This window comes from Gorilla gorilla, chromosome X (genome assembly GCF_029281585.2).
Source record: "Gorilla gorilla gorilla isolate KB3781 chromosome X, NHGRI_mGorGor1-v2.1_pri, whole genome shotgun sequence".
Lineage (NCBI taxonomy): Eukaryota > Metazoa > Chordata > Mammalia > Primates > Hominidae > Gorilla > Gorilla gorilla.
In genome coordinates this window covers 85,356,683-85,383,930 of record NC_073247.2, presented here as the reverse complement: position 1 = coordinate 85,383,930, position 27,248 = coordinate 85,356,683, and the positions used below count along the sequence as shown (strand labels likewise).

At 39.1% G+C, this 27,248-nt stretch overlaps 1 protein-coding gene across 3 annotated transcripts in view; it reads right to left on the bottom strand.

Moving 5' to 3' along the window:
• The window catches only part of CHIC1 (cysteine rich hydrophobic domain 1), a 138,974-nt gene that overhangs the window by 64,069 nt on the left and 47,657 nt on the right, over positions 1–27,248 (bottom strand). Inside the window, exon 4 of one of the 3 annotated variants that reach the window (XM_063703252.1) lies at positions 12,376–13,061. The exons of the other annotated variants lie outside the window; for them this stretch is intronic. Within the exon in view, the coding sequence (XP_063559322.1) occupies positions 12,843–13,061 (219 nt within the window). The 3' untranslated portion in view covers positions 12,376–12,842. Of the gene's footprint in view, positions 1–12,375; positions 13,062–27,248 lie in introns of those variants that run through there. 3 annotated transcript variants of the gene reach the window in all.

Sequence of the window (27,248 nt, the reverse complement as noted above, 5' to 3'; positions counted from 1 at the left end):
ATTGCATATAGAGCATTCTCCAGAACAGAGCATACATTAGGCCAGAAAATGAGTCTTAACAAATTTCACAAGATTAAAATCATATCAAGTATATTTTCCTAATACAATTGTACAGAACTAGAAATAACAGGATAAAAATTGGAAAACTCACAAATATGTGGAAATTAGGCAAGATACTTCTGCACAACCAATGGGTCAAAAAAATCAAAAGGAAAGTTTAAAAACAATTCTGAGATGAACAAAAATGGAAACAAAACATATCACAACTTATGAGATGCAACAAAAGCAGTTCTAAGAGGAAAGTTTATAGTGATAAATGCTTACATTAAAAAAGATATCAAATAACTTTTTTTTTTTTGAGATGGAGTCTCTGTTGCTCAGGCTGGAGTGCAGTCTGCAATCTCAGCTCACTGTAACCTCTGCTTCCTGGATTCAAGTGATTCTCCTGCCTCAGTCTCCTGAGTAGCTGGAATTACAGGCATGTGCCACCACGCCCAGCTAAATTTTTTTTTGTATTTTTAGTAGAGATGGGGTTTAAACAGGTTGGCCAGGCTGGTCTCGAACTCCCAACCTCAGGTGATCTGCCCGCCTAAGCCTCCCAAAGTGTTGAGATTACAGGTGTGAGCCACTACGCCCAGCCTAAACAACCTAATTTTACACCTCAAGTAAATAGCAAGAATAGAATAAAGCAAGCCCAAAGTTAGCAGACTGAAGGAAATAATAAAGACAGGAACAGAAATAAATAAAATAGAATGTAGAAAAACAATTTAAAAGATCCAAAAAACTGAGTCTTTTTGAAAAGATAAAGAAAATTGACAAACCTTTTGCTAGCTTAACCAAGAAAAAAGGAGAACACTCAAATAAATAAAATCATAAATGAAAGAAGAGCCATTACAACTGATAACAGAGAAATACAAAAGGTCAGAAGACACTATTATGAACAATTATAAGTCAACAAACTGGATAGCCTAGAATAAATGGCTAAATTCCTAGAGAAATATAATATACCAAGAAACACCAAGACTAACCATGAAGAAACAGAAAATATGAACAGAACAAAAAAGAGCAAGGAGATAAAATCAGTACTCAAATATCTTCTAACAAAGAAAAACACAGGATCAGATGGCTTCATGGGTAAATTCTACCAAGCACTGAAAAACTAATTAATGCCAATCCTTCTCAAACTGTTCCAAAAAACTGAATAGGAGGAAACAATTCCAAATATATTCTACAAGGCCAGCATTACCCTGATACCAAAGCTAGACAAGGACACAAGAGGAAATTAAAATTATAGGCCAATATCCCTGAAGCAAATAGATGCAAAACTCTTGAACACAATATTAGCAAACCAAATTCAACAGCACATTGAAAGGATCATACACCACAATCATGTAAGATTTTTCTCTGGAATGCAAGGATGGGTCAACATACTCAAATCAATAAATGCAGTAAACAATACTAAAAGAATGAAGGATAAAAATCACGATCATATCAATATGTACAGAAAGAACATTAACAAAATTCAACATCATTTCATAATAAAAATTCTCAACATATTAGGTAAATAAAAATATACTCAATATAATAAAGGCCATATATGACAAGCACACAGGTAACATCATATGCAATGATGAAATCCTGAGGAATAAGACAAGGATGCCTACTCTTGACACTTTTGTTCAACTTACTACTGGAAGTCATAGCCAGTGCAATTAGGCAATAAGTAAATAAATAAGTTAATTAAAATTAAAAGGCAACAAAATCTAAAAGAAAGAAGTAAAATTTTGTTTGCTAATGACATAATCCTATATATAGAAAATCCTATAAAGACCCCACCAAAAAATTGTTAGCACTGTAAAATGAATTCAGTAAAGGTTTGAATACAAAAACAACATACAAAAACAGTTGTGTTTCTATACAGTATAAACTATCCAAAAGAGGAATTAAGAAAACAATTCAGTTTACAATAGCTGACTAAGGAGGTGAAATATTTGTATAGTGAAGTATAAAACACTAATGAAAGAAATTGAAGAAGACACAAATACACAAAAAGATATCTCATTCATGGACTGGAAGAATTTATATGGCTAAAATGTCCATACTACCCAAAGCAATCTACAGATTCAATGCAATCCTATGAAAATTCCAATGGCATTTTCTTCCCACAGAAATAGAAAAAACAATCCTAAAATTTACATGGAACCACAGAAGATCTTGGATAGCCAAAAGAATCTTGAGAATAAAGAACAAAGCTGGAGGCCCTAATCTTCCTGATTTCAAACTATATTTCCAAGCTATAGTAATCAAAACAGTATGATACTGACATAAAAGTAGACAAATACACCAACAGAGCCCAGAAATAAACTCATGCATATATGGTCAACTAATTTTTGAAAAGGAAAACAAGCATACACATTGGAAAAAGGATAATCTTTTCAATAAATGGTGTTGGGGAACTGTATATCCATTTGCAAAGGAATGAAACTGTACACTTGTCTTATACCATACAAAAATTAACTAAAAATAAATTAAACATTTAAACATGACTTAAAAATGTAAAACTCCTAAAAGAAAACTTAGGGAATAAGCCCACTAACATTGCTATTGACAATGATTTTTGAGTTGTGATTTTAAAAAACACAGGCAACAAAAGCAACAATAAGACAGACAACATCAAACTAAAAAGCCTCTGCACAGCCAAGGAGACAATCAACAAAATAAAAAGGCAATCCATGGAATGTGAGAACATAAATGCCAACAATATATCTGATATGAGGTTAACATCCAAAATATGTAAGAACCTCATGAAAGAAAAATAACTGAATAGAAAAAAAATCCTGATTAAAAAATGAGCAAAAGAAAAAAGACATATAAATGGCCAACAGGTATATGAAAAGGTGCTCAACGTCACTGATCATCAGAGAATGCAAATCAACACCACAATGATGTATCACCTAAAACCTATTAGGATGCCTATTATTTAAAAAAAGATAACAAGTGTGGGCAAGGAAATATAGTAAAGAGAATCTTGAACTCTACTGGTGGTAATATAAGCTAGTAGAGTCAATAGGTGGAAGAGTATGGAGTTTCCTCAAAAATTAAAAAAAATTGGGAGAAAAATGGCACAATAGAAGGCTCCACCAATTGTCCTCACCCCAAGGAAATCGAGTTAACGACTATCTATAAAGAAATAACACTTTCATAAGAACCCAAAATTAGGTGAGCACTCATAGTACCTGGTTTTAACTTCATATCACTGAAAGAGGCACTGAAGAGATACAAAAAACACTCCGGAATCACAGAAGCCACCCCTCCCCCAACCCTGACAACAGTGGTGTGGTGCAGAGAGCATCTCTGCCTGCTAGGGAAGAAAGAACACAGCAAGTGTGAGGCACTGAACACAGTGCTGTCCTGCTACAGCAGATAGAAAAACTGGACCAAACTCAGCTGATGCCCACCCACTCACGGAGGGAGCATTCAAACCAGCCCTAGCCAGAGGGGAATCACAGATTCCAGTATTCGGAACTTGAGTTTCTACAAACCTTGCCACAAAGGGCTACAGCCCTCTGTCTCCAGGTAAACTTGAAAGGTGGTCTACCCCATAAGGACTGAAACTTTTAGGTGAGTCCTAGTGCTAAAATAGTCCCAGAAACAGTGGACTGTGAGTCACACAACATGCTGAGACGCCAGCTGGAGCGGTCAAGGGAGTGCTGGTATCATGACTTCCCTAAACTCAGGCTGCACAGCTCTTGGCTTCAAAAGAGACCCCCTCCTTCAACTTGAGAGCAAAGGAAAGAGTGGGGAGAACTTTGTCTTCCATCTTGGATACTATCTTAGCCACAGCAGAACAGGCCACCAGACAGTTGTGAGGCTCCCGTTCCAGGACCTAGCTCCTAGACATTTCTAGACACACCCTGGGCCAGAAGGGAACCCACTGCCTTGAAGGAAAGGACCAAGTCCTGGCAATATTTATCACCTGCTGACTGAAGAGCTCTTGAACTCGAAATAACCAGCAGCAATACCCAGGTACAACATCGAGGGCCTTGGGTGAGCCTCTGAGACTTGCTGGCTTCAGTTGAGACTCAGCACATTACCAGCAGTGGCTGTGGGGCAAAACTCCTGACTAAGAAAAGCAGAGGGCAAAGTAAAGAAGACTTTCTTAGATACCACCACAACCAGGGAAGGGCAGAGCACCAAGCTGGCTCTTGGGGTCTCTGATTTCAAGACTTGACTCTTAGACAGCATTTCTCAACCTACCATGGGCCAGAGGAGAGCACACTGCCCTGAAGGGTGATTTGAAGGCTGGGCAGCTTTCACCACAAGCTGACTTAAGAGGCCTTTGGGCTGAAGGAAACATTGGCTGGTGCTCCGGTAGAATTCTTCATGGCATGAGGTGGCAGTGGCTATGGGGTCAAGCTCCTCTGCCTTTGGAAAGGGAAGAAGAGTGGGAAGGACTGCGTCTTATGGTTTCAGTGCCAACTTAGCCACAATACCATAGAACACCAGGTAGGCTTCTAAGGTTTTTGACTCTAGTCCCTGACTTTAGGACAGCACCTCTGGACCCATCCAAGGCCTGGGTGATCTTGCCATCCTGAAGGGAAGGACATAGGCCTGGCTGGATTTGCCACCTGATTGTAGAGCTCCAGGGCCTTGAGTGAACATAGGTAGTAGTCAGCGAGTGGTTACAGAAGGCCTTGGGCTATGCCCAGTGCTGTGATGGCTTCAGGTCTGACCAAGCACAGTCATAGTGATGGTGGCCACAAGGGTGCTTATGTCACTCCACTCTCAGCTTTAGATGGCTCAGAACAGAGAGAGAAAGACTCTTTTTTTTTTTTGGGAGAAATTAAAGAAAGAAGAAGAGTCTCTGCCTGGAAATACAAATAATTCTTCCAGATCTTGCCCAAGACCAAAAAGGTGGTATCTCTACGAGTCTGCAAAAACCACAGGGTTAGTAGGCTTGGGATGCCCCATATGCAGACACAGTTTAGATCACAACACCCAAGCCCTTTAAAATATCTCCAAAACCTTCTCAAGAAGGACGTCTACAAATAATCCCAGACAATTAAGACTGCAATAAATACCCAACTCTTCAATGCACAGACACCAAAGAATATCTACTAGCATCAACAGCATCCAGGAAAACATGACCTCATCAAATGATTGAAATAAGGCACTAGGAACCAATCCTGGAGAAACAGAGAAATGTGATCCTTCAAACAGACATTTAAAAATAGCTGTGTTGAGGAAACTCAAAGAAATTCAAGATAACAAAGAGAAAGAATTCAGAATTCTATCAGATAAATTTAACAAAGAGATTGAAATAATTATTAAAAATCTAGAAGAAATTCTGGAGCAGAAAAAAGCAATTGGCATACTGAAGAATACATGAGTCTTTTAACAGCAGAATTAATCAAGCAGAAGCAAGAACTAGCTTTTTGAAGAAAGGCTATGAGAAAATGCAGTCAGAGGAGAAAAATGAAAATAAATAAAAAACTGTAAAGCATGCCAACAGGATCTAGAAAATAGTATCAAAAAGGCAAATCTAAGAGTTATTGGCCTTAAAAAGGAGACAGAGAAAGAGACAGAAGTAGTAAGTTTATTCAAACTGATAATAACAGAAAAGTCCCCAAACTTGGAGAAAGATACCAATATCCAAGTACAAGAAAGTTATAGAACACCAAGCAGATTTATCCTAATGAAGACTACCTCAAGACATTTAATAATCATACTCCCAAAGGTAAACAATACAGAAAGAATCCTTTAAATGCAGCAAGACAGAGGAAACAACGTACAAGGGAGCTCTGGCTGTTCCGCTATGGAGTAGCCATTCTTTTATTTCTTTACTTTCTTAATAAACTTGCTTTCACTTTATGGATTCACCTCAAAATCTTTCTTGTGCAAGCTCCAAGAACCTTCTCTTGGGGTCTGGATCGGGACCCCTTTCTAGTAACATCTTCCTGGCGAACCATGAAGGGATGATACTGAGGAGACCCCCGACCCAAAGGAAATAGACTGCAGCAACAATTGACTGACTTTGGGTAAGTGGTGGGGTATCCAGTAAAGGATGGGATTGAGTTAGAGGCCCAATTTAGGGGAGTTAGAGCCTCTCCTAGAAACAGAGAGGGTTAAAGCACTTTCTCTAGAGACAGAGAGGGTTAAAGGCCCCTCTTAAAAGGCAATGACACTTGACCAAACTTGGGTTTGAGGCCCAACTTAGGAAGGTTACAGACCTTCCTAAGATTTAGGGGGTTAGAGGATCCTCTCAATAAAGTCCCTGTCGGCTAAAAAATTGATTTGACACCATGGGATGTTAACTGTTACTCTCTTTGGATTAATCTGCCTTGCACTCTGCTGATGGCTGTGACAGGATTAGGCAGGTACAGGATCATGGGATAAGGGGAGCTTTTTTTTCCCTAAAGGGGAAAACTTGAGAGCTAATGGGAATGCTGCAGAAGATCCTTTGTGACCAACAAACAGCTGCCTGAACTTTTGATTAAATGTCACTGCAATGGGTGGGTCTTTCTCTAGCCTCCCTGAGCTCTTCGACTTCCCCACCTTGCAGCAAGCAATGCTTTTCTCTCTCTCTCTTCTTTCCCTTTATTATTTTTTCTGTTACTTGGGGTGACCATCTTGCCCAGAGAACCACATGTTGAAACTATTTTAATCCACTTTGAATGGATTAAAGGTGACAGAGCCCATCAGGGGGCAAGTTTGAGCTTTGCCAGCTCAATATTTGTATGGTTTGTCATATGTATTTTTCTCTGGCTGAATGGAAAATATTAATTCAGGTCCCCCATGCAACCAGTTGGGTGGCCACTTGCAAAATTGAGAGGCTTTTGCCTGTGGTTCCATGAAACAGAAAAAAAAAATTCTTTTGTGTTGTGGCTTGGCCCCAAGGGCTTTGAGGTAGCAAGCAAGGTTACTAGGGCTGCTCAGGGAAAGAGAACCCAGAAACCTGACATGTTAGCAAAAGGGTAAGGATTTCTTACTGATCAGACTTCTGTCCTCTTTCTTTATGCAAACTGGTTGAATGAATGGTAAAAATCACTGTTTATCTCATCTGTAAAGTTTTGATTAATAGGAAAAACAATTTGTGAGGCTAGTCTTAAGCTGTAGCAAATCTGGTGTGCTTTGTGTGTCTTTCTGTATCATTCTGTCATAAAGAGGAATACCTTAGGATAGAACATGGGCTTAGGATCTCAGTTACAAACTGCTGCAGGTCTCTGAAACAACAAAAAAACTGGATGAAGTTTCCTTCTCATCTTGTTTCATATCCTTGGGAGCTTGACCTTGTAACCATGTGGCGGTACTCTCTTGGTCTCTGCTATCCAGGGAACAGAAGTTTGAGGGCTCATGTCATAGTTAGCCCTAAAAATTATATTGAGCAGTTAAAAGCCTATGCAAGCTCAAAACTGACTGCTCTAGGCTCCTTCTGGGAAGAGCAATAGAACTGTCCAGTGCTGTAGCTTAGTAGCTAAGGCTTATTAGTTTCACCTGGGAGAAAGTTCAAAAGCCAGAAATATTGGCCATTGGCCTGGCTAATGTCAGGTAATAAGAGATTAAAAAAATTTTTCTTTAAAGAGCACTATGGTTAAAAGTCAGCTTAATTAAAATCAGATAGATCCCTCTCAAAATCTAAGCCTCTATTCTGTTTTGCATTATGTTATCTGATGGTTTTGACTTTTGGGGGTATCACATTATGAGAGAAACTTGGTGTGTAGTAACTAGGTAGAAAATGTACTTTTGAAAACAGCTAATGGCAGTTATGAAAAAATACATGGCTCTTTGCATGTTTGGATCAGAGAAGCATGCTCTTGGCCACCTAGAAGTTATGGAAATTTCCCCACCCCCACCTGAGAGATAAGACTCCCACGGGGAATGGGCTGATTCCCTATTTTTTAAGATCTAGTATCTAGTATAAAAATGAGATCCTTAATTTTGGGGGATTTCTTTTGCCTTCCAGCTGTGCCTGCTTATTAGGCCCTAGTAATTGCATACTTTAAAGAGAAACTTTAAAACTGGCAAATGAAAACCCTTACAACTACTGGATCTTCTTTTATCTGTGTATTTATACGTGTTGTGTGTGATGTTTACATATGAAAGTTTTAATTGGTTTAAAATAATAAAAGGTTAAATCAAATATTTTGTCAAAAAAGTAAAGTGTAATGCCTTTTAGTTCATGTGACTTAGGTAATCTTTGGGAAATAAAAACAGTTTTATAAAAGGTGTGTAAGAAAAGTGAAATGTATTTTTGGTAAAATATCATAAGAAGTTAAAGAAATGTAAATTTTTTTTGCTAAGTTTAGAGGGTTAAAATATTGTTTTAAGGATAAAGCTGAAGGCTTAAGCAAGTTGTGGAAGATTTGTGAAAAATCAACCTTGTAAAAAATTCTACGTGTGTAGGCTAAAAATAAAGGATGGAGGAATGTTTACCAGGCAAATGCAAAGAAAAAAAAAAACAGCAGGTATTGAAATCCTAGTCTCTGATAAAACAGACTTTAAACCAACAAAGATCAAAAAAGACAAAGAAGGGCATTACAATAGGTAAAGGGATCAATGCAACAAGAAGAGCTAACTATCCTAAATATATATGCACCCAATACAGGAGCAACAAGATTCATAAAGCAGGTTCTTAGAGACCTAGAAAGAGACTTAGACTCCCACACAATAATAGTGGGAGATTTTAACACCCCACTGTCAATATTAGATAGATCAATGAGACAGAAAATTAACAAGGATATTCAGGACTTGAACACAGCTCTAGACCAAGCAGAACTAATAGACATTTAAAGAACTCTCCACCCCAAATCAAGAGAATATACGTTCTTCTCAGCACCACATCACACTTATGCTAAAATTGACCACATAATTGGAAGTAAAACACTACTCAGCAAATGCAAAAGAACAGAAATCATAACAGTCTCTCAGACCACAGTGTAATCAAATTAAAACTCAGGATAAAGAAACTCACTCAAAACCACGTAACTAATTGGAAACTGAACAACCTGCTCCTGAATGACTACTGGGTAAATAACGAAATTAATGTAGAAATAAGTAAGTTCTTTGAAACCAATGACAACAAAGACACAACATACCAGAATCTCTGGGACACAGCTAAAGCAGTGTTTGGAGGGAAATTTATAGCACTAAATGCCCACAGAAGAAAGTGGGAAAGATGTAAAATTGACAGTCTAACATCATAATCAAAATGACTAGAAAAGCAACAGCAAACAAATTAAAAAGTTAGCAGAAGACAAGAAATAACTAAGAACAGAGAAGAACTGGAGGAGACAGAAACACAAAAAACCCTTCAAAAAGTCAATGAATCCAGGAGCTGTTTTATTCAAAAGATTAAGAAAATAGTTAGACTGCTAGCCAGAACAACAAAGAAGAGTGAAAAATAAAATACACACAATAAAAAATAAAGTGGATATCACCACTGATCCTACAGAAACACAAACTACCATCACAGAATAGTATAAACACCTCCACGCAAATAAACTAGAAAATCTCGAAGAAATGGATAAACTCCTCAACACATAAACCCTCCCAAGACTAAACCAGGAAGGAGTCGAATCCCTGAATAGACCAATAACAGGTTCTGAAATTGAGGCAGTAATTAATAGCCTACAAACCAAAAAAGCCCAGGGCCAGACAGATTCACAGCCGAATTCTACAAGAGGTACAAACAGGAGCTGGTACCATGCCTTCTGAAACTATTCCAAACAATAGAAAAAGAGGGACTCCTCCCTAACTCATTCTATGAGGCCAGCATCATCCTGATACCAAAACCTGGCAGAGATACAACAAAAAAAGAAAATTTCAGGCCAATATCCCTGATGAACATCGATGTGAAAATCCTCAATAAAATACTGGCAAACCAAATCCAGCAGCAAATCAAAAAGCTTATCCACCATGATCAAGTCTGTTTCATCCCTGGGGTGCAAGGCTGGTTCATCATATGCAAATCAAAAAATGTAATCCATCACATCAACAGAATCAATGACAAAAACTACATGATTATTTCAATAGATGCAGAAAAAGCCTTTGACAAAATTCAACAGCCCTTCATGCTAAAAACTCTCAATAAACTAGATATTTATGGAACGTATCTCAAAATAATAAGAGCTATTCATAACAAACCCACAGCCAATATCATACTGAATGGGCAAAAGCTGGAAGCATTCCCTTTGAAAACCAGCACAAGACAAAGATGCCCTCTCTCACAACTCCTATTCACCATAATATTTGAAGTTCTGGCCAGGGCAATCAGGCAAGACAAAGAAATAAAGGGTATTCAAATAGGAACAGAGGAAGTCAAATTTCCTCTGTTTGCAGATGACATGATTGTATATTTAGAAACCCCATCGTCTCAGCCCCAAATCTCCTTCAGCTGATTAGCAACTTCAGCAAAGTCTCAGCATACAAATCAATGTGCAAAAATCACAAGCATTCCTATAAACCAATAATAGACAAACAGAGAGCCAAATCATGAGTGAACTCCCATTCACAAATGCTACAAAGAAAATAAAATACCTACAAACACAACTTACAAAGGATGTGAAGGACCTCTTCAAGGAGAACTATAAAGCACTGCTCAAGGAAAAGAGAGGACACCAAAAAAATGGAAAAACATTCCCTGCTCATGGATAGGAAGAATCAATATTGTGAAAATGGCCATACTGCCCAAAGTAATTCACAGATTGAATGATATCCCTATCAATCTACCATTGACTTTCCTCATAAAATCAGAGAAAACTACTTTAAATTTCATATGGAACCAAAAAAGAGCCTGTATAGCCAAGACAATCCTAAGCAAAAAGAACAAAGCTGGAGGCATCACTCTACCTGACTTCGAACTATACTGCAAGGCTACAGTAACCAAAACAGATATATAGTCCAATGGAACAGAACAGAGGCCTCAGAAATAATGCCACACATCTACAACCATCTGATCTTTGACAAACCTGAAAAAATAAGCAATGGGGAAAGGATTCCCTATTTAATAAATGGTGTTGCGAAAACTTGCTAGTCATATGCAGAAAACTGAAACTGGACCCCTTACTTACACCTTATGCAAAAATTAACTCAAGATGGATTAAAGGCTTAAAAGTAAAACCCAAAACCATAAAAACTCTAGAAGAAAACCTAGGCAATACCATTCAGGACATAGGCATGGGCAAAGACTTCATGACTAAAACACCAAAAACAATTTCAACAAAAGCCAAAATTGACAAATGGGGTGTAATTAAACTAAAGCACTTCTGCACAGCAAAAGAAACTATCATCAGAGTGAACAGGCAACCTACAGAATGGGAGAAAAATTTTACCATCTATCCATCTGAGAAAGAGCTAATATCCAGCATCTACAAGGAACTTAAACAAATTTACAAGACAAAAACAACCCCATCAAAAAGTGGGCGAAGGATATGAACAGACACTTCTTAAAAGAAGGCATTCATGCAGCCAACAAACATGTAAAAAAGCTCATCATCACTGATCATTAGAGAAATGCAAGTCAAAACCACAAGGAGCTACCATCTCATGCTAGTTAGAATGGCGATCATTAAAAAGTCAGGAAACAACAGATGCTGAAGAGGATGTGGAGAAATAGGAACGCTTTTACACTGTTGGTGGGAGTGTAAATTAGTTCAACCATTGTGGAAGACAGTGTGGTGATTCCTCAAGCATCTAGAGCCAGAAAAACCATTTGACCCAGCAATCCCATTACTGGGTATACACCCAAAGAATTATAAATCATTCTACTCTAAAGACACATGCACGTGTATGTTTATTGCAGCACTGTTCACAATAGCAAAGACTTGGAACCCACCCAAATGCCCATCAATGATAGACTGGATAAGGAAAATGTGACACATACACACCATGGAATACTATGCAGCCATAAAAACGGATGAGCTCATCCTTTGTAGGGACATGGATGAAACTGGAAACCATCATTCTCATCAAACTAACACAGGAACAGAAAGCCAAACACCGCGTGTTCTCACTCATAAGTGGGAGCTGAACAATGAGAACACATGGACACAGGGAGGGGAACATCACACACCAGGGCCTTTTGGGGGGAAAAGGGGAGGGATAGCATTAGGAGAAATATCTAATGTAGATTACAGGTCGATGGGTGCAGCAAACCACCGTGGCACATGTATACCTATGTAACAAACCTGCACGATCTGCACATGTATCCCAGAACTTAAGTATAATAATTTTAAAGAAAAAAAGTAGGAAGGATAAAGTTAAAATGTAGAGTTTTTATTAGTTTTCTCTTTGCTTGCTTGTTTTTATATAATTGTTAACTTGTCATCAGTTTAAAATAATATATTATGTTATTTGCAAGCCTTATGGTAACCTCAAATCAAAAATTAAACATACAACATATAACAAAAAGAAGCTAGACATTAAAGAACAGCGGTAGGGAAAATCACTTTCACCAAAAGGAAGACAGGAAGGAAAGAAGGAGGGAAGAGAAGACAACAAAACACCAGTAAACAAGAAAATGAAAGGAGTAAATCATTACTGATCAATAATAACACTGAATATAAGTGGATTAAACTCTCCAGTGAAAAGAAATAGAGTGGCTGGGGAGAGGAAAGAAAAACGGCAGATAGGAGGCAGGACTAAATTGCGGCTCCCACTCAGAAAGACAGAGCAGTGTGTAGAGATTCACATTGTGAACTCTTGCTCCAAGGACTACTGCATGAATATACAAAGAAAGCTAAGAGAATCCATAGACCCTTTGAAGGAAGTAGATTGCTCCTGCATACCCCGGGAGACAGCCCAAAACCTGTGAGTCCCCAAAGTGTAAAAGTGTGAAAGGTGGATCATCTTACCCCTGAACACACACCCTCACTGGGGAACCTAAGGTCCAGATCATGGGAGAAAGATTTGACCTTACCTGGAACTGAGACGATTTTAGAGAGCCGAGCAAAATGCAGGGGTAGAAGAAGCAGCAGGAAGTGCCCTGTGGGCTCTCTTGGCCCCCAAATAAGCCATTTCTGACTTTGTCTTGCAGAGGTCCTTAAGGAGGGCTGCCAGAGGAACTGGGAAAAGACCAGAGGAAGAAGAAAACTTCTAGCTGAACTTTGTAAAAAAGAAAATCGACCTAGTGTGAATTTTCTTGGACAGAAATCAGGGGAGGAGGTGAATCCAGAGTGCAGATATAGCACAGAAGCCACAGCAGGCGGGGAGGAATAAAACCTGAAAGCCCTGCTTGCTTTCGCAGCCAGGAGGCTGGTAGCCTGGGGCAGGTTCTCAGTCCTGCTTACCTGCTGCCTGAAAACCAACTTGGTGCTGTTGGGGGTAGGGCATGGTGGAAGTGAGACCAGCCTTTTGGGCTGCATGGGAGCTGGATGAAGCCTGTAATGGCTCTCTTTCCCCCAGTTCCCTGACAACCTGCATGACACAGCAGAGGCAACCATAATCCCCTGGGAACATAACTCCACTGGCCTGAGAACCACACCCCCAGCCCCTATGGCAGCCACAGCAGACCCCACCCAAGGAGAGTCTGAGCTCAGACACACTCAACCATACCCTCATGTGATAGTCTTTCTCTACCCACTCTGGTAGCAAAAGACAAAGGACATATTATCTTGGGAGTTCTAGGACCCTGTGCATTGCCTGATCATCCCTATACTACTACTGCTGATGCTCTATTGAAAGTGCCACCTCCTGGCAAGCCAAACAGCACAAAACTAGTGCAATAAAACTACAACTAAGGACCCTTGCAGAGTCCATTTACTCCACTGCCACCTCCATCATAGTAGGTATGGCTATCCATGGCGGAGAGACCTGAAGACAGTTCACGTCACAGGACTATGTGCAGACACCTCCCAGTACCAGCCAGGAGCCTGGTAGCTCCGCCGGGTGGCTAAATCCAAAGAAATAATCACTGCAGTTCGGCTCTAAGGAAGCCACGTACCTAGGAAAAGGGGAAGAACACCACAGCAATGAAGCACCCCATGGGACAAAAGAATCTGAACAGCAGCCCTTAAGACACAGATCTTCCCTCTGACATAGTCTACTCAAATGAGAAAGAACCAGAAAAACAATTCTGGTAGTATGACAAAACAAATTTCTTTAACACTCTGATATGGTTTGGCTGTGTCCCCACCCAAATCTCATTTTGAATTGTAGATCCCCTAATTCCCATGTGTTGTGGGAGGTACCTGGTGAGAGATAATTGAATCATGGGGGCAGTTTCCCCCATACTGTTCTCATGGTAGTGAATAAGTCTCATGAGAACTAATGGTTTTATAAGGGGAAATCCATTTTGCTTGGTTCTCATTCTCTCCTGCCACCACCATGTAAGAAGTGCCTTTTGCCTTCTGCCATGATTGTGAGGCCTCCCTAGCCATGTAGAACTGTGAGTCCATTAAACCTCTTTTTCCTTATACATTATCCAGTCTCGGGTATGTCTTTATTTGCAGCATGGGAACAGACTAATACAGTAAATTGGTACTGGTAGAGTGGGGTCCTGCTGTAAAGATACCTGAAAATGTAGAATGACTTTGGAACTGGGTAACAGGCAGAGGCTGGAACAGTTTGGAAGGCTCAGAAGAAGACAGAAAAATGTGGGAAAGTTTGGAACTTTGTAACTTGTTGAATGGCTTTGACCAAAATGCTAATAATAATATGGACAATGAAATCCAGGCTGAGGTGGTCTCAAATGAAGATGAGGAACTTGTTGGGAACTGGAGTAAAGGTGACTCTTACTATGTTTTAGCAAAGAGACTGGCGGCATTTTGCCCCTATCCTAGAGATCTGTGAAACTTTCAACTTGAGGGAGATGATTTAGGGTATCAGGCAGAAAAAAAATTTCTAAGCAGCAAAGCATTCAAGAGGTGACTTGGGTGCTATTAAAATTATTTACTTTTAAAAGGGAAACAGCATAAAAGTTCAGAAAATTTGCAGCCTGATGATGTGATAGAAAAGTAAAACACATTTTCTCAGAAGAAATTCAAGCTGGCTGCAGAAATTTGCATAAGTAAAAAGGAGCCAAATGTTAATTGCCAAGACAATGAGGAAAATGTCTCCAGGGCATGTCAGAGACCTTTGTGGAAGGCCCTACCATCACAGGCCCAGAGGCATAGAAAGAAAAAATGGTTTTGTGGGCCAGGCCTAGCGGACCCCTGCTGTCAGCAGCCTAGGGACTTGGTGTTCTCCATCCTAGCCACTCTAGCCATGGCTAAAATGGGCCAAGGTACAGCTTGGGCCATGGTTTCAGAGGGAGCAAGCCCCAAGCCTTGGCAGCTTCCATGTGGTGTTGATCCTGTGGGTGCACAAGAGTCAAGAACTGAGGTTTGGGAACCTCCACCTAGGTTTCAGAGGATGTACGGAAATGCCTGGATGTTCAGGCAGAAGTTTGCTGCAGGGGTGGGGCTCTCATAGAGAACATCTGCTAGGGCAATGTAAGGAAAATGTGGGGTTGAAGCCCCCACACAAAGTCCTCATTGGGGCACTGCCTAGTGGAGCTGTGAGAAGAGGGCCATTGTCCTCCAGACCCCCGAGTGGTAGATCCACCGACAGCTCTCACCATACACCTGAAAAAGCTGCAGACATTCAACGCCAGCCTGTGAAAGCAACTGGGAGGGAGGCTGTACCATGCAAAGCCACAGGGGCAGAGCTGCACAAGACCATGGGAACCCACCTTTTGCATCGGTGTGACCTGGATGTGAGACATGGATTAAAAGGAGGTCATTTTGGAGCTTTAAGATTTGACTGCCCTGCTGGATTTTGGACTTGCATGGGGACCGTAGACCCATTGTTTTGGCCAATTTCTCCCATTTGGAATGCCTGTATTTACCCAATGCCTGTACCCTAACTGTATCTAGGAAGTAACTAACTTGCTTTTGATTTTACAGGCTCACAGGCAGAAGGGACTTGCCTTCACTCAGATGAGACTTTGGACTGTGGACTTTTAAGGTAATGCTGAAATAAGTTAAGACTTTGGGGGACGGTTGGGAAGGCATGATTGGTTTTGAAATGTGAGAACATGAGATTTGGGAGGGGCCAGGGGCAGATTGATATAGTTTGGCTGTGTTCCCACCCAAATCTCATGTTGAATTTTAGCTCCCACAATTCCCATGTGTGGTAGGAGGGACCCAGTGGAAAATAATTGAATCATGGGGGCAGTTCCCCGATACTGTTCTCATGGTAGTGAATAAGTCTCATGAGATCTGATGGTTTTATAAGGGAAAACCCCTTTTGTTTGGTTCTCATTTTCTCCTGCTGCCACCATGTAACAAGTGCCTTTTGCCTTTCACCATGATTGTGAGGCCTCCTCAGCCATGTGGAACTGTGAGTCCAATAAACCTCTTTTTCTTCATAAATTACCCAGTCTCAGGTATATCTTTAATAGGAGCGTGAGAACAGACTAATACACCCCCACCTAAAGACAACAACAGCTCATCAGCAATAGATCCAAATGAAGAAGAAATCCCTGTGTTGCCTGAAAAGGAATTCAGAAGGGTGATTATTAAGCTAATCAAGGAGGCACCAGAGAAAGGTAAGTACAACTTAATGAAATCAAAAAAATCATACAAGATATGAAGGGAAAAATCTTCAGTGAGATAGATAGCATAAATAAAAAACAATCACAACTTCTGGAAATAAAGAACATACATAGAGAAATGCAAAGTGTACTGCAAAGTATCAATAATATAATCTAACAAGAAGAAGAAAAAATTTCAGAGCTCAAAGACAAGGTTTTTGAATTAACCCAATCCAACAAAGACAAAACTAAAAGAATTAAAAAAAAGAACAAAGCCTCCAAAAAGTTTGGAATTATGATAATGACCAAACCTAAGAATAATTAGTGTTCTTGAGGAAGAAGAGAAATCTAAAAGTTTGGAAAACATATTTGAGGGAAAAATCAAGGAAAACTTCCCCAGCCTTGCTAGAGATTTAGACATCCAAACACAAGAAGGTCAAAGAACACCTGAAAAATTCATTGCAAAAAGATCATTGGGTAGGCACATAGTCATCAGGTCATCTAATGTTAAGACACAGGAGAGAATCTTAAGAGCTGCCAAGCAAAAGCATGAGGTAACCTATAAAGAAAAACCTATCAGATTAACAGCAGATTTCTCAGCAGAAACCCTATAAGCAAGAAGGGTTTGGGGCCCTACCCTCAGCCTCCTTCAACAAAACAATTATCAGCCAAGAATTTTGCATCCAGAGAAACTAAGTTTCATAAATGAAGGAAAGATACAATCTTTTTCAGACAAACAAATGCTAAGAAAATTCACCACTACCAAGCCAGCACTACAAGAACTACTAAAAGAAGCTCTAAATCTTGAAACAAATCCTTGAAATACACCAAAATAGAACTTCCTTAAAGCATAAAGCTCACAGGACCTATAAAACAAAAACACAATAAATTTAAAAAAAAAACTACAAAGTATTCAGGCAACAAGTAGCATGATGCATAGAATAGTGTCTCACATCTCAATACTAGCATTGAATATAAATGGCCTAAAAAACTAAAAATAATACTACCATATGATCCAACAATCCCACTGCTGGATTGCTGGATCCAAAACAAAGAAAATCGGCATATTGAGAAGTTATCTGAACTACCATGTTTATTGCAGCACTATTCACAGTGGCCAAAATTTGGCAGGAACCTAAGTGTCCATCAACAGATGAATAAAGAAAATGTGGTACATATACACAATAAAGTACTATTCTGTCATGAAAAAGAATAAAATCCTGTCATTTGCAACAAATGATGGAACTGGAGGTCATTATGTTTAGTGAAATAAGCCAGGAAAAGAAAGAAAAATTTTGCATGTTCTCATTTACTTGTGGGAGCTAAAAATTAAAACAATCAAATTCATGAAGATAGTAGAATGATGATTACCAGAGGCTGAAAAGGGAAAGGTGGGAGTGGGAATGGTTGACAAGTACAAAAATTTAATTAGATAAAATGAATAATACCTACTATTTGTTAGCATGACAGGGTGACTACAGCCAACAATAATTTATTGTAAATTTTGAAATAACTGAAAGAGTATAATTAAATTGTTTGTAAAATATATTTTTTTTAAATTTGAAAATGGTAGGATTTGTCCTTATTTTCTTTTTAAATATACTTTTAAGTTCAGGGCTACATGTACAGTTTTGTAACATAGGTAAATGTGTGTCGTGGGGGTTTGTTGTACAGATTATTTCATCGCCCCAGTATTAAACCTAGTACCTATTATTTTTCCTGATCCTCTCCCTCCTCCCACCCTCCATCCTCTGATAGGCCTCACTGTGTCTTGTTCCCCTGTATGTGTCCATGTGTTCTCACTATTTAGCTCCCACTTATAAGTGAGAACATGCGGTATTTGGTTTTCTGTTCTTGGATTGGTTTGCTAATGACAATGGCCTCCAGCCACATCCATGTCACTGCAAAGGACATAATCTTGTTCCATTTTATGGCTGCATACTATTCCATGCTGTATATGTACCACATTTTCTTTATCCAGTCTATCACTGATCGGCATTTTAGTTGATTTTCTATATTTGCTATTGTGAATAGTGTTGCAATGAACAAACACATGCACATGTCTTCAAAATAGAATGATTTATATTCCTTTGGGTATATACCCAGCAATGAGATTGCTGGGTCGAACGGTATTTCTGTCTTTAGGTCTTTGAGGAATCACCATACTGTTTTCCACAATGGTTGAACTAATTTACACTTCCACCAACAGTGTATAAGCATTCCTTTTTCTCCACAATCTCACCAGCATCTGTTTTTTTTTTTTTTACTTTTTAATAATAGGCATTCTGACTGTTGTCAGATGGTATCTCATTGTGGTTTTGATTTGCATTACTCTAATGATCAGTGATATAGAGCTTCTTTTCATATAATTGTTGGCTGCATGTAAGTCTTCTTTTGAGAAGTGTCTGTTCATGTCCTTTGCCCACTTTTAAATTTTTTTTTCTGTAAATTTGTTGAAGTTCCTTAAAGATGCTGGATATTAGACCTTTGTCGGATGCATAGTTTGCAAAAATTTCCCCCCATTCTCTAGGTTGTCTGTTTACTTTGTTGATAGTTTATTTTGCTGTGCAGAGGCTCTTTAGTTTAACTAGATCCCATTTGTCAATTTTTGCTTTTGTTGCAAGTGCTTTTGGTGTCTTCATCATAAAATCTTTGCCCGAGCCTATGGCCTGAATGGTATTGCTTAGGTTGTCTTCCAGGGTTTGTACAGTTTTGGGTTTTACATTTAAGTCTGTAATCCATCTTGAGTTAATTTTTATACGGTGTAAGGAAGGGGTCCAGTATTAATCTTCTGCATATGGTTAGCCAGTTATCCCAGCACCATTTATTAAACAGGGAATCCTTTTCCCATTGCTTGTTTTTGTCTTCTTTGTTGAAGATCAGATAGTTGTAGGTGTGTGGTTGTATTTCTGCACTCTCTATTCTGTTCCATTGGTCTATGCATCTGTTTTTGTACCAGTACCACACTGTTTTGGTTACTGCAGTCCTGTAGTATAGTTTAAGTCAAGTAGCATGATGCCTCCAAATTTGTTTGTTGTTGTTGTTGTTGTTTTTGCTTGGCTAGTAAAGGTCTTTTTTAGTTCCATATGAATTTTAAAATAGTTTTTCCTAGTTCTGTGAAGAATGTCAATGGTAGTTTAATGGAAATAGCACTGAATCTATAAATTGCTGTGGGCAGCAGGGCCATCTTCCTAATGTTGATTCTTCCTAACCAAGACAATGGAATGTTTTTCCATTTGTTTGTGTCATCTCTAATTTCTCTGAGCTTTGCAGTTCTCCTTGCATAGATCTTTCACCTCGCTAGTTAGCTGTATTCCTAGGTATTTTATTCTTTTTGTGGCAATTATAATTGGGAGTTTGTTTGTGATTTGGCTCACAGCTTGACTGTTGGTGAGGTATAGGAATGTTAGTGATTTTTGCACCATTGATTTTTGTATCCTGAAACTTTGCTTAAGTTGCTTATCAGCCTAAGCAGCTTTGGGGCTGAGAATATGGGATTTTTTAGCTATAGTATCATGTCATCTGAAACAGGGATAGTTTGACTTCCTCTCTTCCTTTTTGGATGCCCTTTATTTCTTTCTCTTTCCTGATTCCTCTGTCCAGAATTTCCAATACTATGTTGAATAGGAGTGGTGAGAGAGGGCATCCTTGTCTTCTGCCAGTTTTCACAAGGAATGCTTCCAGCTTTCCCCCATTCAGTATGATGTTGGCTATGGGTCTGGGGTATGTCATATATGGTTCTTATTATTTTGAAGTATGTTCCTTCAACAGTTTATTGGGAGTTTTTTTAAACATGAAGGGATGTTGAATTTTGTTGAAAGTCTTTTTTGCATCTATTGAGACAAACATGTGGTTTTTGTCTTTAGTTCTGTTTATGTGATGAATCTCATTTATTGAACCAACCTTGCATCCTGGGGATGAAGCCCACTTCATCATGTTGGATAAGCTGTTTGACGTGTTGCTGGATTCAGTTTGCCAGTATTTTGCTGAGGATTTTTGCATCAATGTTCATCCAGGATATTAGCCTGAAATTTTCTTTTTTTGCTGTATCTCTACCGGGTTTTGGTATCAGGATGATGCTGGCATCATAAAATGAGTTAGGGAGAAGTCCCTCTTTTTCTATTTTTTGAATAGTTTTGGTAAGAATGTAACATAAATAATTCATAAAGGCTTGAGGTGCTTAATACTCCTATTTATCCTGATATACTTATTATGCATTTTGTGCCTGTATCAAAATATCTCATGTACCCCATAAATATATAGATATACTATGTACCCATAAAAATAAAAAAAATAAAATCCCCATAATAATAATAAGGGTGGTGGGAGGAATCTTTGGGAGGTGATGAATGGGTTTATTATCTTGATGGTGGTGATGTTCTCTAGGTTACTTATTTATCCCCAAGCCCACTGAGATGTATGTATCAGACCTATATAGTGGAATGACTGAATGATTATGTCCTCCCCCCAAAATTATTTGCATGTTGAATACGAATGGAAAAAAGAAAGCTCTATGTGATGAGTATTAGGATTTGGGGCTGTTGTAAGATAATTAGTTCATGTGATTAGTTACAAAAGAAACCCCAGATAGCCTTTACACCATGTGAGGACACAATCAGTAGGCTCCATCTACGAAAAGGAGAGTGCGCCCTGACCAGACACCAAATGTGTCAATAGCCGGAATGTGAGGTGAAACAGTGAGAAATAAATGTCTATTGTTAATGAGCTATCCAGTTTATGGAATTTTTATAGCATCCTGAACGGACTAAGATATACAGCTTTTATATTTAAACCACACCTCAATAAAGTGGTTCACATAAAAAAAGGAAAATTCAACACTTTCATGATAAAAACATCGAACAGAGGGGCTTCAAGATGGCTGACTACAGGCAACTGGTACTCACTTCCCCCACAATGAAAAGCTAAAACAGCAAGTAGACAATTACACTTCCAATTGATCATCTCAGAGAGAAGCCTGTAAGTCAACAGAGAAGTGACAGGAAATACCTAAAGTAATGAAGGAGAGAGAAGCAAGACAGCCTAGGATAGGCTGGGAGCCTGAAATTGCTCCTAAATCTGGGGAAAAGGTAATTAAGATACCTCCAGTGTTGTACGTTCCCACTGCAGACTACTGCAATTCCAGCCACAGGAGAGCCCCTAGACGCTTATGGGTCCTAAGGCTAACAAAGGCCTGCCTGGAGATCATGTGAAGGCACTGCTCCATAGAGGGTAGTCACATTGGGTCCCATGCCCCCACAAGTCCTAAGCAGCTACAGTAAGGTGCACACTGAGAGCCCAGCCCCCACTATACTGCCTCCTGCCTGGGGGGAGGGGGGCCAATAACCCTGGAATCTCCAAATTCCTAGAGCTCCATTGATCTTCCCTACCTGCAATACCTCTGTGACTGTCTGTCCCAACCAGGGCTGACCCCTGAATCATTGGTAACAACCCCACTGCCCTCAGCAGCAAACCCACCACATAGCTGCCTCTACTGCGAGCTGCCACCACCAGGGCCAAAGCACAAGCAAAACACATGCCCCCTAGCCACCTGCATATAGCCAATGACACTAAAAGCAACCCCACCTGACCCAGGAACAAGGCTGTGGTACAATCACTGTTGCTCCCAGCCAAACATTCCACCAGGAGCCTGGAGATGACCCTGCCGCTGTGTACCAAACCAAGCACTTGCACACACTACCAGAGGGCCTGAGGACACATCCATCTGGACCAGCTCCACCAACCCCATCCCCCAAGTGCCCAAGCACATTTTCCAGCAGCCTAGAGACCGCCAACCCCACAATACCATCATTGACACCTGAGAACTCCTCCTAGGAGGCTACGGTCAGGCCTACTCAACCACTACTACCACAGCTGACATCCAATCACAAGCACCATTTGAAGGCCTGGGGACTTGTCTGCTCAGCCCAGTGCAGGCACTGCCAACACCAGTGTGGACATTTTAGGAGCCAGAGGGTTGTCCTGCCACTCCTACTGCCATTGTCTTTGCCATGTCCACTACCCCCCAAGATCCTGTCCACCCAACCGGCCCACCACTGTAACTACCAGCACTGAAGCACCCTGACTGGAGACCAAGAATTGGTTTGACTGGACCTGCTAACAGTTGTGCCAGCATACGCTGTCTGGGGACCCGCTGCTGTCACCACTGGGGCAAAAAAAGGCTTACATAGTGTTGTCATCCCCAGCAAAACTTCACCACAAGCTCCACTAACAACCACACCCTAAGCCACCAAAGGAATCAAAGACACCACTGATGCTTTTACAACTGAAAATACCATGAAGACTAGACTACTCTATACATCAAGAATTAAAGCCAAAGTGCTCTACCCAACCAACACCATAAAAACATTTTTTTAAAAAAGTCCTCCCCTAAAAAGCAAATTTGAAAATTTGGAAGAAGCAACTGTTATATCAGATGCATACATATCAACATAAGGACACACACAAAAAAACATCAAAAAGCAAGGAAGTTTGACATCTCCAAAGAACAAAATAATTCTCCAGGAACAGGCTCCAATCAGAAAGAAATTTATAAAAACTTGGAAAAAGAATTTAAAACAGTGATATTAAAAAAAAGCACAGTGAGATACACAGAGTAGAGTAAAACAATACAAAGAATCAGAAAAACAATTGGGTATCTGAATAAGAAATTTATTGAAGAGATAGATACCACAAAAAGATTTAAACAGAAGTTCTAGAAATAAAGAATTTATTACATAAAATAGAAAATGTAGTCAAAATCTTTAGCAGAAAAGTTCAAGCAGAAGAAATAATTTCAGAACATAAAGACAGGTCTTGAAATAACCTAGTCAGACAAAAATAAGAAAAAAAGAGTAAGAAAAAAAATGAACAAAGCCCACATGACATGGGACAGCATAAGGTTACTAAATGTTTGAATTTTTGGTGTCTAAGAAGGTGAAGAGAAAATGAAAGGGATAGGGAACCTACTTAATTGATAGCTGAAAAGATCCTAAGTTTCCTAGCAAGAGATTTAGACATCCTGATACAGGAAGATCAGAGATCTCCAAATAGATACCATTCAAAGAAGTCCCCTCCAAAACACATTATAGCCAAACTGTCAGAAGTCAAAGACAAAGAGAGAATTCTAGAAACAGCAAGAGAAAAGTGTCTTGTCACTTATAAAGGAAACTTACAGACTAACTAGATTTCTCAGCAGAAACCTTAGAGGCCAGAAGAGAATGGAATGATATATTCAAACTGCTGAAATAAAAAAAATGATGCCAGCCAAGGATACTATACCCAGAAAAGTCATCCTTCAAACATGAAGAAGAAACAAAAGTCTTTTCCAGATAAGCAAAAGCTGAGGTAATTCATCACTACTAGACCCATCCAACAAAAATTGCTTAAGGGAGTCCTACACCTGGAAGCAAAAGCACACTACCTGCCCTCATGAAAACACATGAAAGTATAACATCTACCAGTAAAGCAAATACAAATAAGAAAGAAAAGACTCAAATATGAACACTATAGAAAACCAACAAAGCACAACAGATGGATGGATGGATAAAAAAGGAAGGAAAGAAGGAAGGAGGGAAGGAAGGAAGGAAGGGAGCAAGGAAGGGAAGGAGGGAGAGAGGGAGGGAAGGTATATAAAACAACCAGAAATCCAATGATAAAATGTGGGGAATAAGCTCTCACCTACCAATAGTAACACAGAACAAATAAAACTTTCCATTTAAAAGAAACAGACTGGCTGAATGAATAAAAAATTATGAATCAACTGTCCCAGTCAATTTGTGTTGCTATAAAAAATACTGGAAACCGGGTAATTTATAAAGAAAATAGGTTTATTTGGCTCAAAGTTCTGCAGGCTCTACAAAAATGCGGGCTGTAGTATCTGCTCTTGGTGAGGGCTTCTGGTTGCTTCCACTTGTGGTGGAAGGGGAAGATAAGCCAGCATGTGCACAAATCATATGATAAGAGAGGAAGCAAGAAAGAGTGGAAAGGGAGGTACCAGGATCTTTTCAATAACCAGCAAAACCAACAGAATGAGAACTCACTCATTACCATGAAGATGTCACCAAGCCATTCAGGGGGATCCCTCCCCATAACCCAAACAACTCCCATTAGGCCCCATCTTTAACACTGGGGATCAAATTTCAACATGAGATTTGGAGGAAACAAAGAAACCAAATTACAGAACCAACTATATGCTGACTAAAGAAACTCATCTTACCTGTAAAGACATATGCGGACTGAAAGAATAGGTATGGATAAAGATACTCCATGCAAGCAAAAACTATACATACATACATACATCAGATAAAACAAACTTTAAGAAAAAACAGTAAAATGAGACAGAAAGGTCATTATGTAATGATAAAGTGATCAGTTTAGCCTAAGGATATAAACATTCTAAACATATATGCACCTAACAAACTTGAGCACCCAGATACATAAAACAAGTATTACCAGTTATAAAGGAAGAAACAAACTCCAATACAATAACAGTTGGGGACCTCAGCACCTCACTCTCAGCATTAGATAGATCATCTATCTACACAGAAAAGTAACAAAGAAACATAATACTTAAACTACATATTAGACCAAATGGATCTAAAAAACATTTATGGAAAATTTCATTCAACAGCTACAGAATCCACGTTCTTCTAATCAGCACATGGAACATTCTCTAGGATAAACCATATGTTGGCACATAAAACAAGTACCAACAAATTTTAAAAACTCAAAATTCTATCAATGATCTTTTCAGGTCACGATGGAACAAAACTAGATATCAATAACAAGAGGAATGTAGGAAACTGTGCAAATACATGGAAATTAAACCACATGTTCCTGAATGACCATGGGGTTAACAAGAAATTAGGGATGAAATAAAAACAATGCTTGAAACAAATGAAAACTGAAACACAACATACCAAAACCTATGGGATACAACAAAAGCAACACTAAATGGAAAGTTGATAGCATTAAATGCCTACAACAACAACAAAAAATAGAAAGCTCACAAAATAACAACCTAACACTGCATCTCAAGGAACTAGAAAACAGAAAACAAACCAAACACAAAATTAATAGATGAAAAAATAAAGATCAGAGCAGAACTAAATGTAACAGCGATTCAAAATACAAGAGATCTATTAAACAAAAAGCTGGTTTTCTACTGGCTAGCCATATGCAGAAAGCTGAAACTGGATCCCTTCCTTACACCTTATACAAAAATTAATTCAAGATGGATTAAAGACTTAAATGTTAGACCTAAAACCATAAAAACCCTAGAAGAAAACCTAGGCAATACCATTCAGGACATAGGCATGGGCAATGACTTCATGTCTAAAACACCAAAAGCAATGGCAACAAAAGACAAAATTGAGAAATGGGATCTAATTAAACTAAAGAGCTTCTGCACAGCAAAAGAAACTACCATCAGAGTGAACAGGCAACCTACAAAATGGGAGAAAATTTTTGCAACCTACTCATCTGACAAAGGGCTAATATCCAGAATCTACAATGAACTCAAACACATTTACAAGAAAAAAACAAACAACCTCATCAAAAAGTGGGCAAAGGATATGAACAGACACTTCTCAAAAGAAGACATTTATGCAGCCAAGACACATTAAAAAATGCTCATCATCACTGGTCATCAGAGAAATGCAAATCAAAAGCACAATGAGATACCATCTCACATCAGTTAGAATGGCAATCATTAGAAAGTCAGGAAACAACAGGTGCTGGAGAGGATGTGGAGAAATAGGAACACTTTTACACTGTTGGTGGGACTGTAAACTAGTTCAACCATTGTGGAAGTCAGTGTGGCGATTCCTCAGGGATCTAGAACTAGAAATACCATTTGACCCAGCCATCCCATTATTGGGTATATACCTAAAGGATTATATAACATGCTGCTGTAAAGACACATGCACACGTATGTTTATTGCGACATTACACACAATAGCAAAGACTTGGAACCAACCCAAATGTCCAACAATGATAGACTGGATTAAGAACATGTGGCACATATACACCATGGAATACTATGCAGCCATAAAAAATGATGAGTTCATATCATTTGCAGGGACATGGATGAAGCTGGAAACCATCATTCTCAGCAAACTATCGCAAGGACAAAAAACCAAATACCGCATGTTCTCACTCATAGGTGGGAATTGAACAATGAGAACACATGGACATAGGAAGGGGAACATCACATACTGGAGCCTGTTGTGGGGTGTGGGAGAGGGGAGGGATAGCATTAGGAGATACACCTAATGTTAAGTGACGAGTTAATGGGTGCAGCACACCAACATGGCACATGTATACATATGTAACTAACCGGCACATTGTGCACGTGTACCCTAAAACTTGAAGTATAATAATAATAAAAAAAGCTGGTTTTCTGAAAAGAGAAACAAAATCAATAAACTGCTAGTTAGACTAACCAAGAAAAAAAGAGAAAAAAAAAACAAAATCAGAAATGAAAGCAGAGAGATTACAATTGATAACAAAGAAATACAAATCATCCGACACTATTATGAACAACCAAACACTAAAAAACTAGAAAACCTAGAGCAAATGGATATTCCAGGACACTATAACCTACCAGCATCAAATCAACAAGAAACAGAAAACCTGAACAGACCAATATCAAATAATGAGATTGAAGCAGTAATTTAAAAAAGTGTCCCAACAAAGAAAACTCCAGGAATGGATTGCTTCACAGGTGAATTCTACCAAA